This window comes from Artibeus jamaicensis, unplaced genomic scaffold, assembly GCF_021234435.1.
Source record: "Artibeus jamaicensis isolate MK-2021 breed Jamaican fruit bat unplaced genomic scaffold, CSHL_Jam_final contig_559, whole genome shotgun sequence".
NCBI classification, from domain to species: Eukaryota; Metazoa; Chordata; class Mammalia; order Chiroptera; family Phyllostomidae; genus Artibeus; species Artibeus jamaicensis.
In genome coordinates this window covers 3,050,160-3,063,923 of record NW_026521887.1, presented here as the reverse complement: position 1 = coordinate 3,063,923, position 13,764 = coordinate 3,050,160, and the positions used below count along the sequence as shown (strand labels likewise).

General features: G+C 40.8%; 1 protein-coding gene across 1 annotated transcript in view; it reads right to left on the bottom strand.

Annotated features, from left to right (window-relative positions):
• EFNB2 (ephrin B2) overlaps window positions 1-7,251 on the bottom strand; it is a 49,045-nt gene extending 41,794 nt beyond the window's left edge. The window contains exon 1 of the mRNA XM_037142627.2: window positions 6,509-7,251. Within this exon, the coding sequence (XP_036998522.1) occupies window positions 6,509-6,630 (122 nt within the window). The 5' untranslated portion in view covers window positions 6,631-7,251. The remainder of the gene's footprint in view (window positions 1-6,508) is intronic.
• Window positions 7,252-13,764: the final 6,513 nt, after the last annotated feature.

The following is a 13,764-nucleotide window of genomic DNA, read 5'->3' as shown; positions in this document are numbered from 1 at the left end:
GCAATAAATGCAATAAATCTACAGCCCAAAACAGATGATCAAGTCAGCTGTCTCAGAACTAGGAATAATCAATGAAATGGGTCTGAAATAGAATACTTAGGACTAATGAAGATTTTCAGATGCTCACAGAATTAGTCGCCATGTTTCTATGAAGAAAACAGCACTGAATCCCCTTGAGCCAGCCACTCCATCACAAAAAACACTTGGGTGTTTGTAGCTTTCAGTATTGTCAATGTCTTAAGAGTTCAGGCTCTCCTAAAGAACTGCTAAAACTTTTCTTCAATGCCAAATAGGAGGCAATAAAGCAAATATTTCCTTTTTGGTTCGACCCAATTGCGGATGTCACTCTGCATGTAATTCAATCATGGCTTCAATGGCTTACTTTGTTTAATGAGTAAAATGGAAAGTGTGCAAGGCAAAAACAAAAGTACAGCTTATTTACAAGGTTGTTCAGTCCAAGGGGCAGTAAGATTCAACAGCATGATGATCTGGTTGTTGTACTGAACTCCAAACTTGGCGTCACTAACACTTTTGTAAGCATTTTGTTTACATGAAGGGCACACCTATCCCGTTCAACTCAAAGGTTAAGACTCACATTTATGAGTAAAATATCACCTAGAGAAAGCCCATTGGTTCGGGCATATTGGATTGCTAATGATTGGAATAAAAACTAAATTCCTCCTTTTATTTATTTTATTGTATATTTTTTTCCAGGGTGGGAAGGAAAAACTCAGAGAAGAGCTTTCTGGCTGAGAGAGAGGGAGAATAACGTTTACCTTTTCTTCTCCCACTCTGTGCAAGATGGCTCAGGGTCTGAGAGATGGCTGAAATCAAAAGGTCTCTGTTTTCTTTTCAGATAAGTCCAGCCCTACCTATCCCCTCTGGTCTCTGTTCCTTCCCAGCATGTCCCTGCCTGAAGCCCAAATAGATTAAGGCAGAGACCGCCAAGTGCAGTTAATCCTACAGAATGGCTGCCGCTGTTAGGCCAGGAGTTAAAAAGAAAAATCTTGCAGGTCTTAACAACCTCAGTGATGTGAAATTTTAATCAGCCCCAATCTCAATCTCTAAAAAAGGCAGTCAATGAAATCTACCTTTGCCGTATTATCCGCCACCAATGAGCAAGAACTGAACAGCTTTTCTTTCCTGCTTTAACCATCCCAGGCCACAAGTAGGGCTTTCATACTTTCTAATCCGAGTTTCCAAGTCTGTGTGGTTCTCACATAATAGCCAACAGCCTGCAGCAAGGGCCTCCGCTTCTACACCCTTTTCAGGGACGTGTCATTTCTAACATCAAGCTAATCTATATGTTGCCATGGCTTCACCCTTTATCTGCCTTTACATCTTATGAACTGCATGGATTTACCACATTATTTTTATCTGAAAGACAGAAAATGGTGGTTTTATTGCCATACAATCAGATTACTGCTGCTAGTTTCTCTATGCCTTTTTACCATACTTCAATCAAAAGGGATCAGTTTCTTTATACTCTGCCCTTGATTTACATTACATCTGTAAAGACCTAGTCTGAGTTGTAATCCCCTTATTAACTATGACCAAGGTTGATTTGCCTAAAAATAAAAGCAAATTGTGTCAGACCCTTTCACTTTGTTTTTGATTCGGAACTACAAAATGGATTACTAAAGAAATCTTCAGAGTTCACACGGCTAGTATAGTACTGAATTTAAAATGAGAATTAAACAAGTTAAACAGGGGAGCCATGTCAACGGTTTACATTTTCCATCATGGGAGATGGGCTGAATTGCTTATGTCTTTGTATTATTTGGCTTTAGAGAGACAATGAAGCCACAGGAATTTTTCCAAGCTGTTCGGAACACTGTCCCATTCGCTATCCTTCCTTCTTTGCTTTTCTTATATTCCTCTCCCAGCCTCATTCTAATTTCTCCCCAAAAAAGTGGTTGGGGGTGTGAAGTTCTTCCTTGAAAGATCTAATTCCTAACTAGAAGCTTATAGTTCTATGGGTTCTGCATATTTTAATCAAAATATTTTAAACAGTTGAACACTCCCATTTAAGGCTCTACCCCTCTACACAAAGGGTGAGCTCATAAGCAAATCTATGTAGATGTATGATAAGTGACCTGAAAAACAGGCTCTTTATGTCAGCGTCAAATGAAGGCAGAGATTAGGCAGACAGGAGTACCATTTTAATCATTATTCTTCTTAGAAGAGCACTTCTTTTTGTCTAATTTGCAATGCAAGAGTTTAAAAATAAAGTTTTTCATAAAACTGTACAGGAATATCCTTTTATATATTTTTTCTTGATGAGGGTCTACAGTATTTCCTTCTCCCTCCACTCCCATTCCTATGACGATTCACGGCAGTCATGCTGGGATCTCAAACAGTTTTCTATTAGGAGAACACACGGGGAAATGTTCCTCTAAGGTAGATGTTTATACTCAACCTCCTGGGAGCTACCTGAAGCATTTCAGGGGAAGGCCAAATAGCAAAGATTTAGTTGCTCCTTTTGCCATGTCAATTTGAAGGTAATTATTGTGGTATTGGGGTGATACACCAATTAAAGGACTTATCTCAGTAAATTTGCAGATAAGAGGTTTTATAATAATTAATCAAACATACACATTATTTCAGCTGACTCTGTATGAGGAATCCATACCCATCTGTAGTGTGTGTGTGTGTGTGTGTATGTGTGTGTGTGTGTGTGAAAGAGAGAGAGGGAGAGAGAAACTGACCTGGAAATGATGCCTGATTCACCTGTCCTCATACTTTTTTTTAGCCTAGGAGTCAGAAACATTTAAGAATGTTGAAATAATTTGCATTTCTTTGCATCGGCTGGACAAGTGTCAACAGCTAAGCTTTGTGAAAGATTTAGAACCAAGGGCTTAACAAATCATCTTAACCTCCAGCTCCCGTTTCTGAGGCTTGAAGCTATAATTGCTGAGGTTAAAATGTGCAGTCCCTAGACAAATGATTCCCAAATAAATTCTCTTCTGGTCTGAATGAAGGCTACCGAGCATATTGTGAGATATTGCTTTAGCTCCATCTTTGTGCTCTCTCTGGCTCAGTTGTCCTGGGGAACAACGACAGTCCATTACCTACAGTTTATCATCCTGACAAAACGTGAGGAATGTGGATGTGAAAGCACTAACAATTCCACCCCTGGTGCTTTGTGCTTTTTTTCTCTATATATTAAAACCGACAAGATTAACCCAAACGCAAACTGTGGAGCATAGTTCAAGGGGCTATTCAATCAGTGCTGAATGTGCATTTGTTTACCTACAAAAATAAGAATTTCAGACACAATGGAAGGCAGGCTAGCTTATATATAGTATTGAACGGACTGTTTAAACAGCACTATCCATTGTAGTTTATTTTATCAGTCTCTGACAGGTCCGTATTTATTCTGAGCCCAACTGTGGTGGAGCCCATGTATTATAGGTTATCTGGATATTATCCGGCCATTCTTTTCTATAAAGTCAATCAATATCAGGAATTCAGTATTATGTGGGGAAGAATGACATGGGAAAAGCAAAATGCTTTGTTAAGTTACTAGTATGTAGTGCATAGGAAATAGCACCCATGGACATAAGAAATGAATGCTCAACTAAAATTTTCAACACTGACTAGTGTAATTCATTCTAGAATACCATACCAATACAAACTTGCTCACTCTACAGTGAAATCAATATTTTTTTTAAGATAACTATTTTATTTGGCAAAAACATCATTCTGGGAAAAAAACTGTTCTCCTGAAATGTTCATTAGAAATGCATGAAAACCAGGTTTGCTATTCTCTCTGAGGTTAAAAAAAAGCTTAACCTAAATGGCTTCAACTGACCCACCTCTATCAGAGCCTACGGATGCCATGTTAATAAACTAACAGAGCTACTGTTTCAGTGTATAGAACTTCTCCCAACTACTGCAAAAACTCTCAGGGATGGGAGCAGCGGACAATGTGATTAAAGTGGTTATGGAGACAGTGAATTTACAAATGATTTTCTGGATGCTCTATCTAAACAGCTGTTGCATGCCCCCTATGTCCACCACCTGCTAAAAAAGCTGAACCCAGAATAAAACAATTCTAATTACTGATGGTTGCTTCATTACAAATGAATTGTTCCTCAGTTCATATGAACTGATTTAAAACTTCAATGCATTTGATTATCTTCCTGCCACATCACAATGACTGATGAACTTTTCCCTGGAAATATATACGTAATTTCCCCCAAATAAAGTGACCCCTTGACAACAGAGGTTTTTAGTCATTCCTCCAAGAAGAAATCTTTCTGATCTTTCAGGCTAGCATTCACAGCTACATACTTTGGTAAGTAGACCTTTTCCAGGAACAAATTACCCCATCCTCCAAGCAAGCCATTATCTCAAGAACTATAAAAAAAAAAATTCTACTCTTAAGGACTGGAGCAATCACGCCAACAGCAACATCAGCAGTGCAAGGAGGCAGGTTTCTTTCTCTAAAATGCAGGCCTCCAGCAGGTCTCTAAATCTGTGGCCACAGCTGGGAAAACAGACTAATGCTAATCATTAGGACAATCTGTAAATAGTCACCCCTACACATAGGAAAAGAAATATTAATGTCTAAACTTAACATTGAAATAATTATTGCTCTACCTTTCCCCCAAAGTATGTATTTTCTAACGCTCCTCCCAGAAACACAAAACTAGTGGTTCACAAAGCAAAAATATACATAGAGCTGAACGGTGGAGGGGGTGAATGGGGATTTCTTCAAACTAGATTTAAATAAAAACATTAAGTCCTGATGGGGAAAAAAATAAACTCCAAAAGACAGTACGTCAAAGAAAGTTGTTAAGTGGAGCTGAGCACGCAGCCTGGGGAAAGAGGTGAGGGGCTGGCTGGCACTGCAAGCATTGCGCATGGAAGAGTGACCTCTGTAGGCACAAAGGGAGCACTGGCTGGCCTCATCCCGGCTCCCCAAGCCCGGCTCCCTGCCAGCCTAGCCCGGTCACCGGCTGCTGCGAGCAGGTCCGAGCCCGGCGCTTTCTGGCATCACCGATTCGGTATCAATGTAAAGATGTTACTAACACTAATTTTTCAGCAAATAAAGTATCTTACACTAACAAAATAAATAAATAAAATAAAGACGCCTATACTAGATCAGGCCAAATGAAAAGAGATTGATGAAGTAATTTTTGAAATATGGACAGTGTTGTTAAGTGCCATCTAGTATCATGAATAAAATTATTCGACTTACAGCTGGGATGTGTCTGACCCTCGTAATGGGGAATTCTTGGTTAGTTTGTTGGTGAATTTGAAATTGACCACTTTTAGAGGAGTGGATATAATTTTTAAAATTAAGATGTAATTTCTAAACCAATCCTCCATCTCTTTACTCCTAAAATTCATGGCCAACTTGCTCAATTAGGCCATTGCTTTTGCTCCTTATCTCAAATGCTTACTCCAGGATCCAGCCAACGTCTCCATAGTTTTACCAAGTTTTCCAAGGCTAAAATTTCATGATTCCGTAAAATATTTTTGGCTGCGATTCAAAATATATCCCAAGAACGAGATGATATGCAATATTGAGCGCACAAATGACTGATTACGAGTTATTTTAGGATGGATCGCCTTTCCTAAATTCTAAATGTAACTAGGTTGCTCACACTTGAAAGTTAATCTCCACGAGGCCTGGCTTTCTCCAAGGCTGCACTTTTTGATAAAAGCAAGCCGAATCTAAGGATCCCATTCTCGTCCAGCTTCCCCAAGGTTGAAGGCTTTACCTAGGGCCTTAGCTTTCTCAGAAAGCTTCCTTACAATCAAGTCAGCTACCCGGACCGCACAGAGTTCGGGGCCCTTGGTTTAAAAGCCAAGGAAGAGACCGACGTGCAGAGGTGTTCTCCAAGAAAAGGCCAAAGCCGGACTCCCGGGCGGAGAGCAGAGGGCTCGCCTCCGGAATTCTCCCGCGGAGCTGGCGAGCTCTCCGGGCACTGTTTGGCTGGCGCGACACCGCGGAGACGCGCGTGCTCCGGGGTGCTACAGACGGCCCTAGGATACAGGCTTCCTTCTCTGGGGTACGCCCCACTGCCCTGAGCCCCGTCCCTGCCCGCTTCCCGGACCCGGACCCGGACCGTGCTCTTAGGGACCGCAGCATCCCCTCCTCTCTCCAGAGCCCGCCAGCCTCTACGCGCCTGCCAGCCCTGTTTGTGGCCTTGTTCCCCATTCTCCAGAAGAAATAAGGGTCAGGTATTGACACCAGATACGTACGCGGACGTGACACAGGAGCCTCCTGGGGCTTTTTAGCGCCGGTGAGCTCAAGGGGGAAGGAAGGTAGGGGGTGGTGCTCCTTCGGGCTGGCGCTCCGGCTGGAAGGCCGAACCAGAAGACTCTACCAAGTGTAATGGGGCGTGGATCGGGGACAGGGATCTAGGGAGGGCGCGGGTAATACCGAGGTTCCAGAAACAGGCTCTCAGGTTCCACGGCCCGACCCTTCCTTCCGTACGAACCGCGCGGCACAGCAGACCCCGGGGTTGTGAGGGTGATTGCGGATACCACTTACTTGGAGTTCGAGGAATTCCAGTAGATGGGCTCTAAAACTATCGATCTGGAAATCGCACTTCTGCATAAAACCATCAAAACTCCCCAGCAGTACTTCCACACGGAGTCCCTCCTCGCAGCCATGGCCAAACCACTTCCAGCCCCGTGCACTCGGGTCGGCGGAGGGACCGGGCGCGGGCCGGAAGCCCCAATACTCCAGACAGAAAAGGGGAAGACCGCACGCAGCTCCGGGGCGCGCCGAGCAGCTCCAGTGGTCGCGGAAGCCAGAGGCGCTCTCCTTGATGCTCTCAGGGCGAGAGGTGGGAGCGCACACGCGGGGCGCGGCAGCGCGGCGGGCTCGGGGCTCCAGGTCGCCGCGTCGGACCCAGCTCGAACCGCCCACTCCGGTGCGGCTCCAGGGTGCCGGGCGCGGGTCTGCAAAGAGGGCGCGCGGCCGGGACACAAAAGCGGAAAGACGACTAGGCACGGCCGGCGAGCGCGGAGTCCCGAGCGGGGCCGTCCCGCACTATAGATCCAGGGGGGTGGGCAGCGGCCCGAGCGCAGAGGCGCCGAGTCGACAGGGTTCCATGTCCAGGAGCTCGGAGCGCTGAAGGATGTCTCTGGGAGCGCGGGAGCCTCCTTACTCCTCGCGGCTCCCAGCCTGCAGAGCAGGCCGGCGTGTCTCGGTCCTAGCCACGGGGCGCCGGACGCACGCGAGCCTTTGTGCACAGATGGGGCACCAAGACCTGCTCTGCGAGCGGCTACTCAATCCAGACGGCACCGCTGTCCCTGCAGAGGAGAGTCAGCGCAAGCAGCCCGCTGTCAGAGCACTATAAACGCGGAACCCCGCCCCGCACAGGTCAGCCCATTGGTCCTCCGTACGGCAACCGCGCGTTGGTTGGACAACTGCAGCGTCCGTCATTTGCCCGCGTCAGACATTGGACGTCGCGGAGAGGGGCGCCGGCTGACAGGTGAGCCACGCCCTTGGCCCTCAGGCGGCGGCGCGAGTCGAGCAGAGGAGTCAGCAAAGAAGAATGGTGTTTGTGCGGCGTTAGTTCCCTGAGTGGCGAGGTAGGGATGCTGAGAGGGACCGCCGAGTGGGAAAGGGGACAGCACGATGCCACTTGTCCTCGCTCTCTGGACCCGACTTTATTGCCCGGAAAGTGTCCTAACTTTGAAAGAGGGACAACGTCGAGCGTGAAACTTTCCCTGCGGAGTGAAAGGCATTTCCCGGTGCGTCTTCCTCCTTTGAATAAAACGTCCCCTCTGCATGGTTAAACTCACACCCCGCACGTGCATTCATTCGCTAACCCCTACTAGGTCTCTTAAGTGATGCGTTTGAGACCTTATTTCGATACCAAACATCAGCTGGGTACCAACCTAAAGCAATGGAGCCGGGAGATGTAATGTAAAAAGGCTCCAGGGGACGAGGCACTGGCAGGGCAGTAGGTATTGGGGCGCGTAGACGTCCGGGCCCCCCTCATCCTTCGTGCCTTGCTTAGTGCGAAGTTCTTGCAAGTGCCGCCAGCACGCCCAAGACTGCCGCGGGACCTTATTCTTAATTAGCCGCCTAGACACACTCATTCTTCCCCAAGGTGACGGTGAGTGTAGTGGTGACGCTATCAAATACTGCCCAGGATTTCTTCTGTGTTCTTGGTGAAGTGCTTTTGCTAAGAACTTGGTTGAGCGCCACCTTGTCTACTGCTTCCACGGACCCACAGCGCCCACTAGCGGCCAGCTTGACATCTCTGCGTGCGAGAGCACATGGTCTACCCACGCATACCCAAATAGTCTCCCCCTCCCCCAATCTAATCACGCAGAAAAAGTCCAAAGAAGACTCTTAAGTGACCAGGAGCAGAGCACAGCTGAAATAAGACAGTACAAATGAACAATTCAATTTGAAAAAAATAAGTATGCCGTATATCCAAAACATGCTTAAAAAAAAACACACACACACACACACACACACAAAACACAGGATTTAATGAATCAGACGCCAAGAACCGGACTGTATTCCTGCAATTGGATTTCTTTACCCAAATTATCCGCTAAACTAAATTTTAAAGATAAATTTCCTCGTTTAGATACTAGTTTTTTTTCACTCGTTTTTAACTTTTGAAGATTTTATGGTGTATTAAGTATACAGTTTTTGAAACAAATTGACGTACATTATGTAAAAACTTGTGGGTTGTTTTAAGATATAAAAACCGTTTAGGATACACGAGGTTGTGAATACATTTACATTATTCCAAGCTAATCTTTATAAGAGAAAACTTCATGTTCCTCACTTGCAAATTTTAAATAAGCCTCCAACTTGAGGGAATAATTTTTTACGAAGACTCAAAGGCAGTAAACGATTCCAAGCCATCGGCAGATTGCCGGAGGACCAAAAAATTTGGAAAGGGCAGGCAATATTAATCATAATTTCATAAGGGTTAAAAAAAGTTTTAATTAAGTGTAAAACATTTAAGGAATTCACTTAAAATTTATTACAAAGCCCGCTTAGGGATCTTTTATTAAAGAACTAAAACAGTGTTATCTCAATATCAAACTTAACACAGTAACGTTCAAGTTGTGACCTCTCCTCTCAGCTCCTACAGCCTCCCTTCAAGTAGAGGAAATAAAGGAAATTTGCATTGTCTAAAAATAACCATGACTTCCATTTTTAGTAAATCGGGTTAATTTTCATATCCCTGGCATTTTACCTTGGGGGAAAAATGTAAATGCGCCTGTAAAAATCGCTTCCCATTTTTATTTGATCAAAAAATAAAATCCTACACAAGATTTCTACTGTGTAGTTCTAGTATGTGAGTATGCATCAACTTACTTTCAGTAAATATGTAATAATTAGCCGTAGAGACTATGTGAAAAACATCAGGAGTAGCAACTTCAGGTTGCTAATGTTCCACTGCTGTTGAGTAATTTCAATAATTAAAACCATTACCTCAAACCATATTATCATACCAAGCCAACTGCCCCCCATGACCCCCCCAAAAAAACTCTCCAAAATGTTGTATTAGCATGTACAAAACACAAAAGTGGAATTTTTAAGCATGCCAGCCCCAAAAGAATCACATCGGTTTGATATTTTTTTGTATTCCGACTTCACTTTACATTATTGGTTACTTTTGAAAACCTATAACAGCACATAACCCATCAGAAATAAGTTTTAGCATAGGAACTATTTCTAGAGTTCTGAAATAGTTTCTAAAAGTCAGATTAATAAAAATTTGGGGAACTTCAATTATAAAAATTGATAACTATAAACTTAGTAAATGTCAAATTAGGTGGCAAATATTTTAATTTCAGCTTATAAAACCAGGGAGCAAATGAACCTTACTAATATTTCTGCTGATCCTTTAATTCCAGATCATGTGCTGATCATCAGAACTTAGGTTTCCTAGATACTCCTTGAACGGTAACCTATCCATTCCAATATGTAGTTCAAGAGACATCTTTAACATAACTTCTGTAAAAACAAAACCAAAGCCCTATCTAAATGTAACATTACTGAAAATAAAATTTCTGAACATTTTTGTACATGATTAAATGTTGCTCAAGCCATGAATTTTCCATGTAGCCAAGTCTCTACTAAAACTGTATTTTGTTCCTGGCATTGCATGCAGTTTATTTCATGCAAGTCACATTTTTAGAACCCTTCTGCCAGTCACATTTTGCTCAATTTACTAGGAAGACTTTTGGAACAAGTAGAAAACAATTTAGCCACTCCTACCCTATATATCAGCTTCTAAAATTCAGATTACACATTGAAGTGTCTTAAATCTACATATGAGTTTGGCAGAAGCGTTGTTATTGCATTGAGCTCTTGATCAAACAAAAAAACTTTCCCCTTTGGGAAATTTAATGACAATTCATACCTTATAGACAACATATTCCTTATGAAACCAAAATACCATTATTTCCGACTACAGTAGTCATTTAAATCTCTAGTCTAATAATTGCTTTTACATTATTAATGCAAAAGCGGCACACGTGGAAAGAATAGTTATGGCTCCAATTATCTTGGGCTCCTGGTGTAAAACTTCCTTATTTGCAAACCAACAGGTTTATAAGACCACCAAACTCCAGTCACCATTCCAAATGAGATTAGGTAGTTTGGTGGAGATACATGTGCAAATACCTTAGCTGTGTAGTTTTGACCCTATCAGCTGGATTGTAATACTTCAAATTCTCTAAAGAGCATTCCCACTTTATGGACTGACATAGGCATACTGTATACTCTAAAAGTTAAATACTGCTCAAACATAAGTGGCATTCCTGGCAGCAGTCATTAGATAACGGATCTTCTAAAATGGGTCTAATAAAACAACTTCTGCTCCCACTTTAACCCACTTTACAGTTAAGATATTCAACAGCATTTAGAACCAGCTGCAATTATATATTCCTTATGTTACTTGTCATTTATTTAGTCCCTAGTGAAAACCTGGAAAGTGAAGGAAAACTCATTATCCAAATTTATATGAAGGACAAAACCATTTTATTCTAACACTAATAAAGCCAAATTTAATCATCAACAGTATACCAATCTTGGAAAATACACTGAGGTACTATTAAATACACACACACCTTTGAGTAATAGTGAAACTGCTGGGTTGGTGAATGTGCACTTTTTAACTTACTAGCTTCACAAAAAGACTAAAGAAATACGTATAAAAAATGCTGTTTGAACGTCCTCTCATCAGCCAACAGAGGATGCAGAAAATAGCCTTTTTTTTTTCCAAAAGACTTCCAATGAAGTTCAGTGACACATAAGTACATGCTTTTTAAGATACTGAGTCATCTGTATCTCCTTCCAGTGCTTCCTAGCTGCAAATCAGTTACTCTAGTCCAGACACACAATATATTACATCAGGCAATGCATTCTAATCCTCTGAAAACCAGTGAGGACAAATTTGCTACAAAATGTATAGTGAAAACCTAAACCTTCTAGGTTACTGCACCACTAGCAATTCCCAGATTATGGGCAACTTAATTTTAAAGAATTAGAGTAAAATAGCATAAAAACAAAATACAAAGTAATCAAGACAATGACAAGTTAACAAATGAAGAGTTGGACCTACTGCTTGGGCTTTCAACACCCATTCTATATTTCTAGAATGAAGTCCTTCATTTCTTTTACTTTCAGTAGTCTTTTCAGATCCTTTCACTAATAACACTTATTTGAATGCATGTAAAACTACTGGAGTGACAGGCCTCAATAATTAAGATACCCTGGTCTTCCAAATTTCTCATGGCCAAGTAATACAATAAGGTCGAATGGTTCTGGGTGTAAAGAACTGAAAACAGCTCTAGTTAATAAAAAGCTTTGGAGAAATTTAAAGTGACAAATGGGGGATCATTAATATAAAATGCATTAGAAATGATATAGAATTCAATTAGCCAGGATTTTATGCTTATTTTACTTCATAAAATTATAAAGTACAAAGCCACTGAAAATTCTTAAGGTTCTGGTGGTCATACACACACAAAAAAAGCTATGTACATATATTAGCACAAGTAAATGACTCAGTATTTTAACTGAGAGCAGAAATGGCCTAAATTGCTACATATTTATAAGGGAAACTGAGCATTTAATCTTTCAATACAAACTCCTTCACCTCTTTGCAAACATTTAAAGAGTCCTCACACCAAGCTAATTTAAAGGATTAGTTATACAACTGATCAAATTCTGCAAACTCCACAATCTAATTGGCAATAACTATACGGCAATAAAAATAAACAGTCATCAGTTGAATGTATAATGCATTAAAAATAACCTAAAAACGAAATTGTGAAGGAAGGCATATTTAATAACTAGGGAACATCTGAACTACTAATGGACTGGGAGAGAATCTGAATTTTTATAATATGCACACAAAGGCAGTGAAAACAAATAAAGAAAACAAATTACTACACATTGTTGCAGCACAGAAAAGACTGGGTGTATTTTATTAACAATTACATCCTCTTTCCTGTAGCCTGGCACAGGAACAATTTCAATATCTGATTTGGGTCTCCAACAGCAAGCAGATACTGTAATTATGTCACTAAACAACTTACTGTGATTTCACACCATATGTGGCAGTAAGAAATTTTTAAAAAATTAAAAGGCACACATAAGTTGATTTTTAAATATTTTCAGTCCAGGCTACTCTTAGATACAATGTTTAGAACACTTGTATAGCAAAACAATTTTAAATAAACATTTCCAAAAACCTGAATACACAGCTTAGGAACAATGGATCTGTATCTACCACCCCCCAAAAAACTTACATTAAAAAAAACAAGTGTAAGAATCATGAAATAGTTAGAGCTAACCTATATTTAGAGGTTAAAAAATAACTCATAACCAACCTATATTCTTTAGGTAAATGAAGTGAATGTTTTAGTGTAGTAAGTTACCATGTTTACTAAAAAGTCAGTTCTCACTACAGTTCATGCCTATTTAAAATTCTATCTTTTAAGATACGTAGACTGATTTTATTGTTCCTCACTACAATTAGACTTACTGAAGAGCTCAAACTAAAGCAACAGCATTTTTCTTAGCATGCACACACTAAGCACTCTACTGTTTAGTCATTTCAGTAACTTATGTTTTCACTTTCAAAGATTGACCAAACTGTCTCAAAAAATATTGGAGAACATTTTCTCTACTTTGATGTCATGTTTACGCATCTCAGATAGCATTTTTATATTCATATCCTTTTCTTTAATAAATGTTTTAATACCAGTACACTTAAAAGAAACATATGTAAAGCTAAATGAGGCAGTCTACTCTGTAAGTCATCCATATCACATGCAAAAACAAAACAGAAACTCGCTGCAAGTTTATGTCCCCAAAATAAACGTGCAAGTACTCTACAATGAAGATGATTCAGTTACCTCAGCCTTTTGTGAAAGTACAAAGATAAGTTCTTTCTGATGGCCCACTAAAATTCTATGAATTTTAGAAGCATTTTTCTACAGTCTTTATTAAGTACTATTTATGGTGATAATATTTATATCCTAAAACAGAGGTACAGGATTGAGAATTTAAATCTTTTTCTGGGTGCTTAGTCTTTCTTAAAGATAATACTGATGTTATAATTATTGTATCAGCATAAATGAATATTTGCAAAAATAGCCATTAAATACTAATTCACAAGTATATTTAATACACATATAAATCCTATGTTAAAAGTATAAATGAGAAGATATATATATAGCATAGTTCTAGGATTTGTAAATTGTTGACCATCAAAAAGTAAACCACCCTCTTTAAGACTTAACAGAACTTAA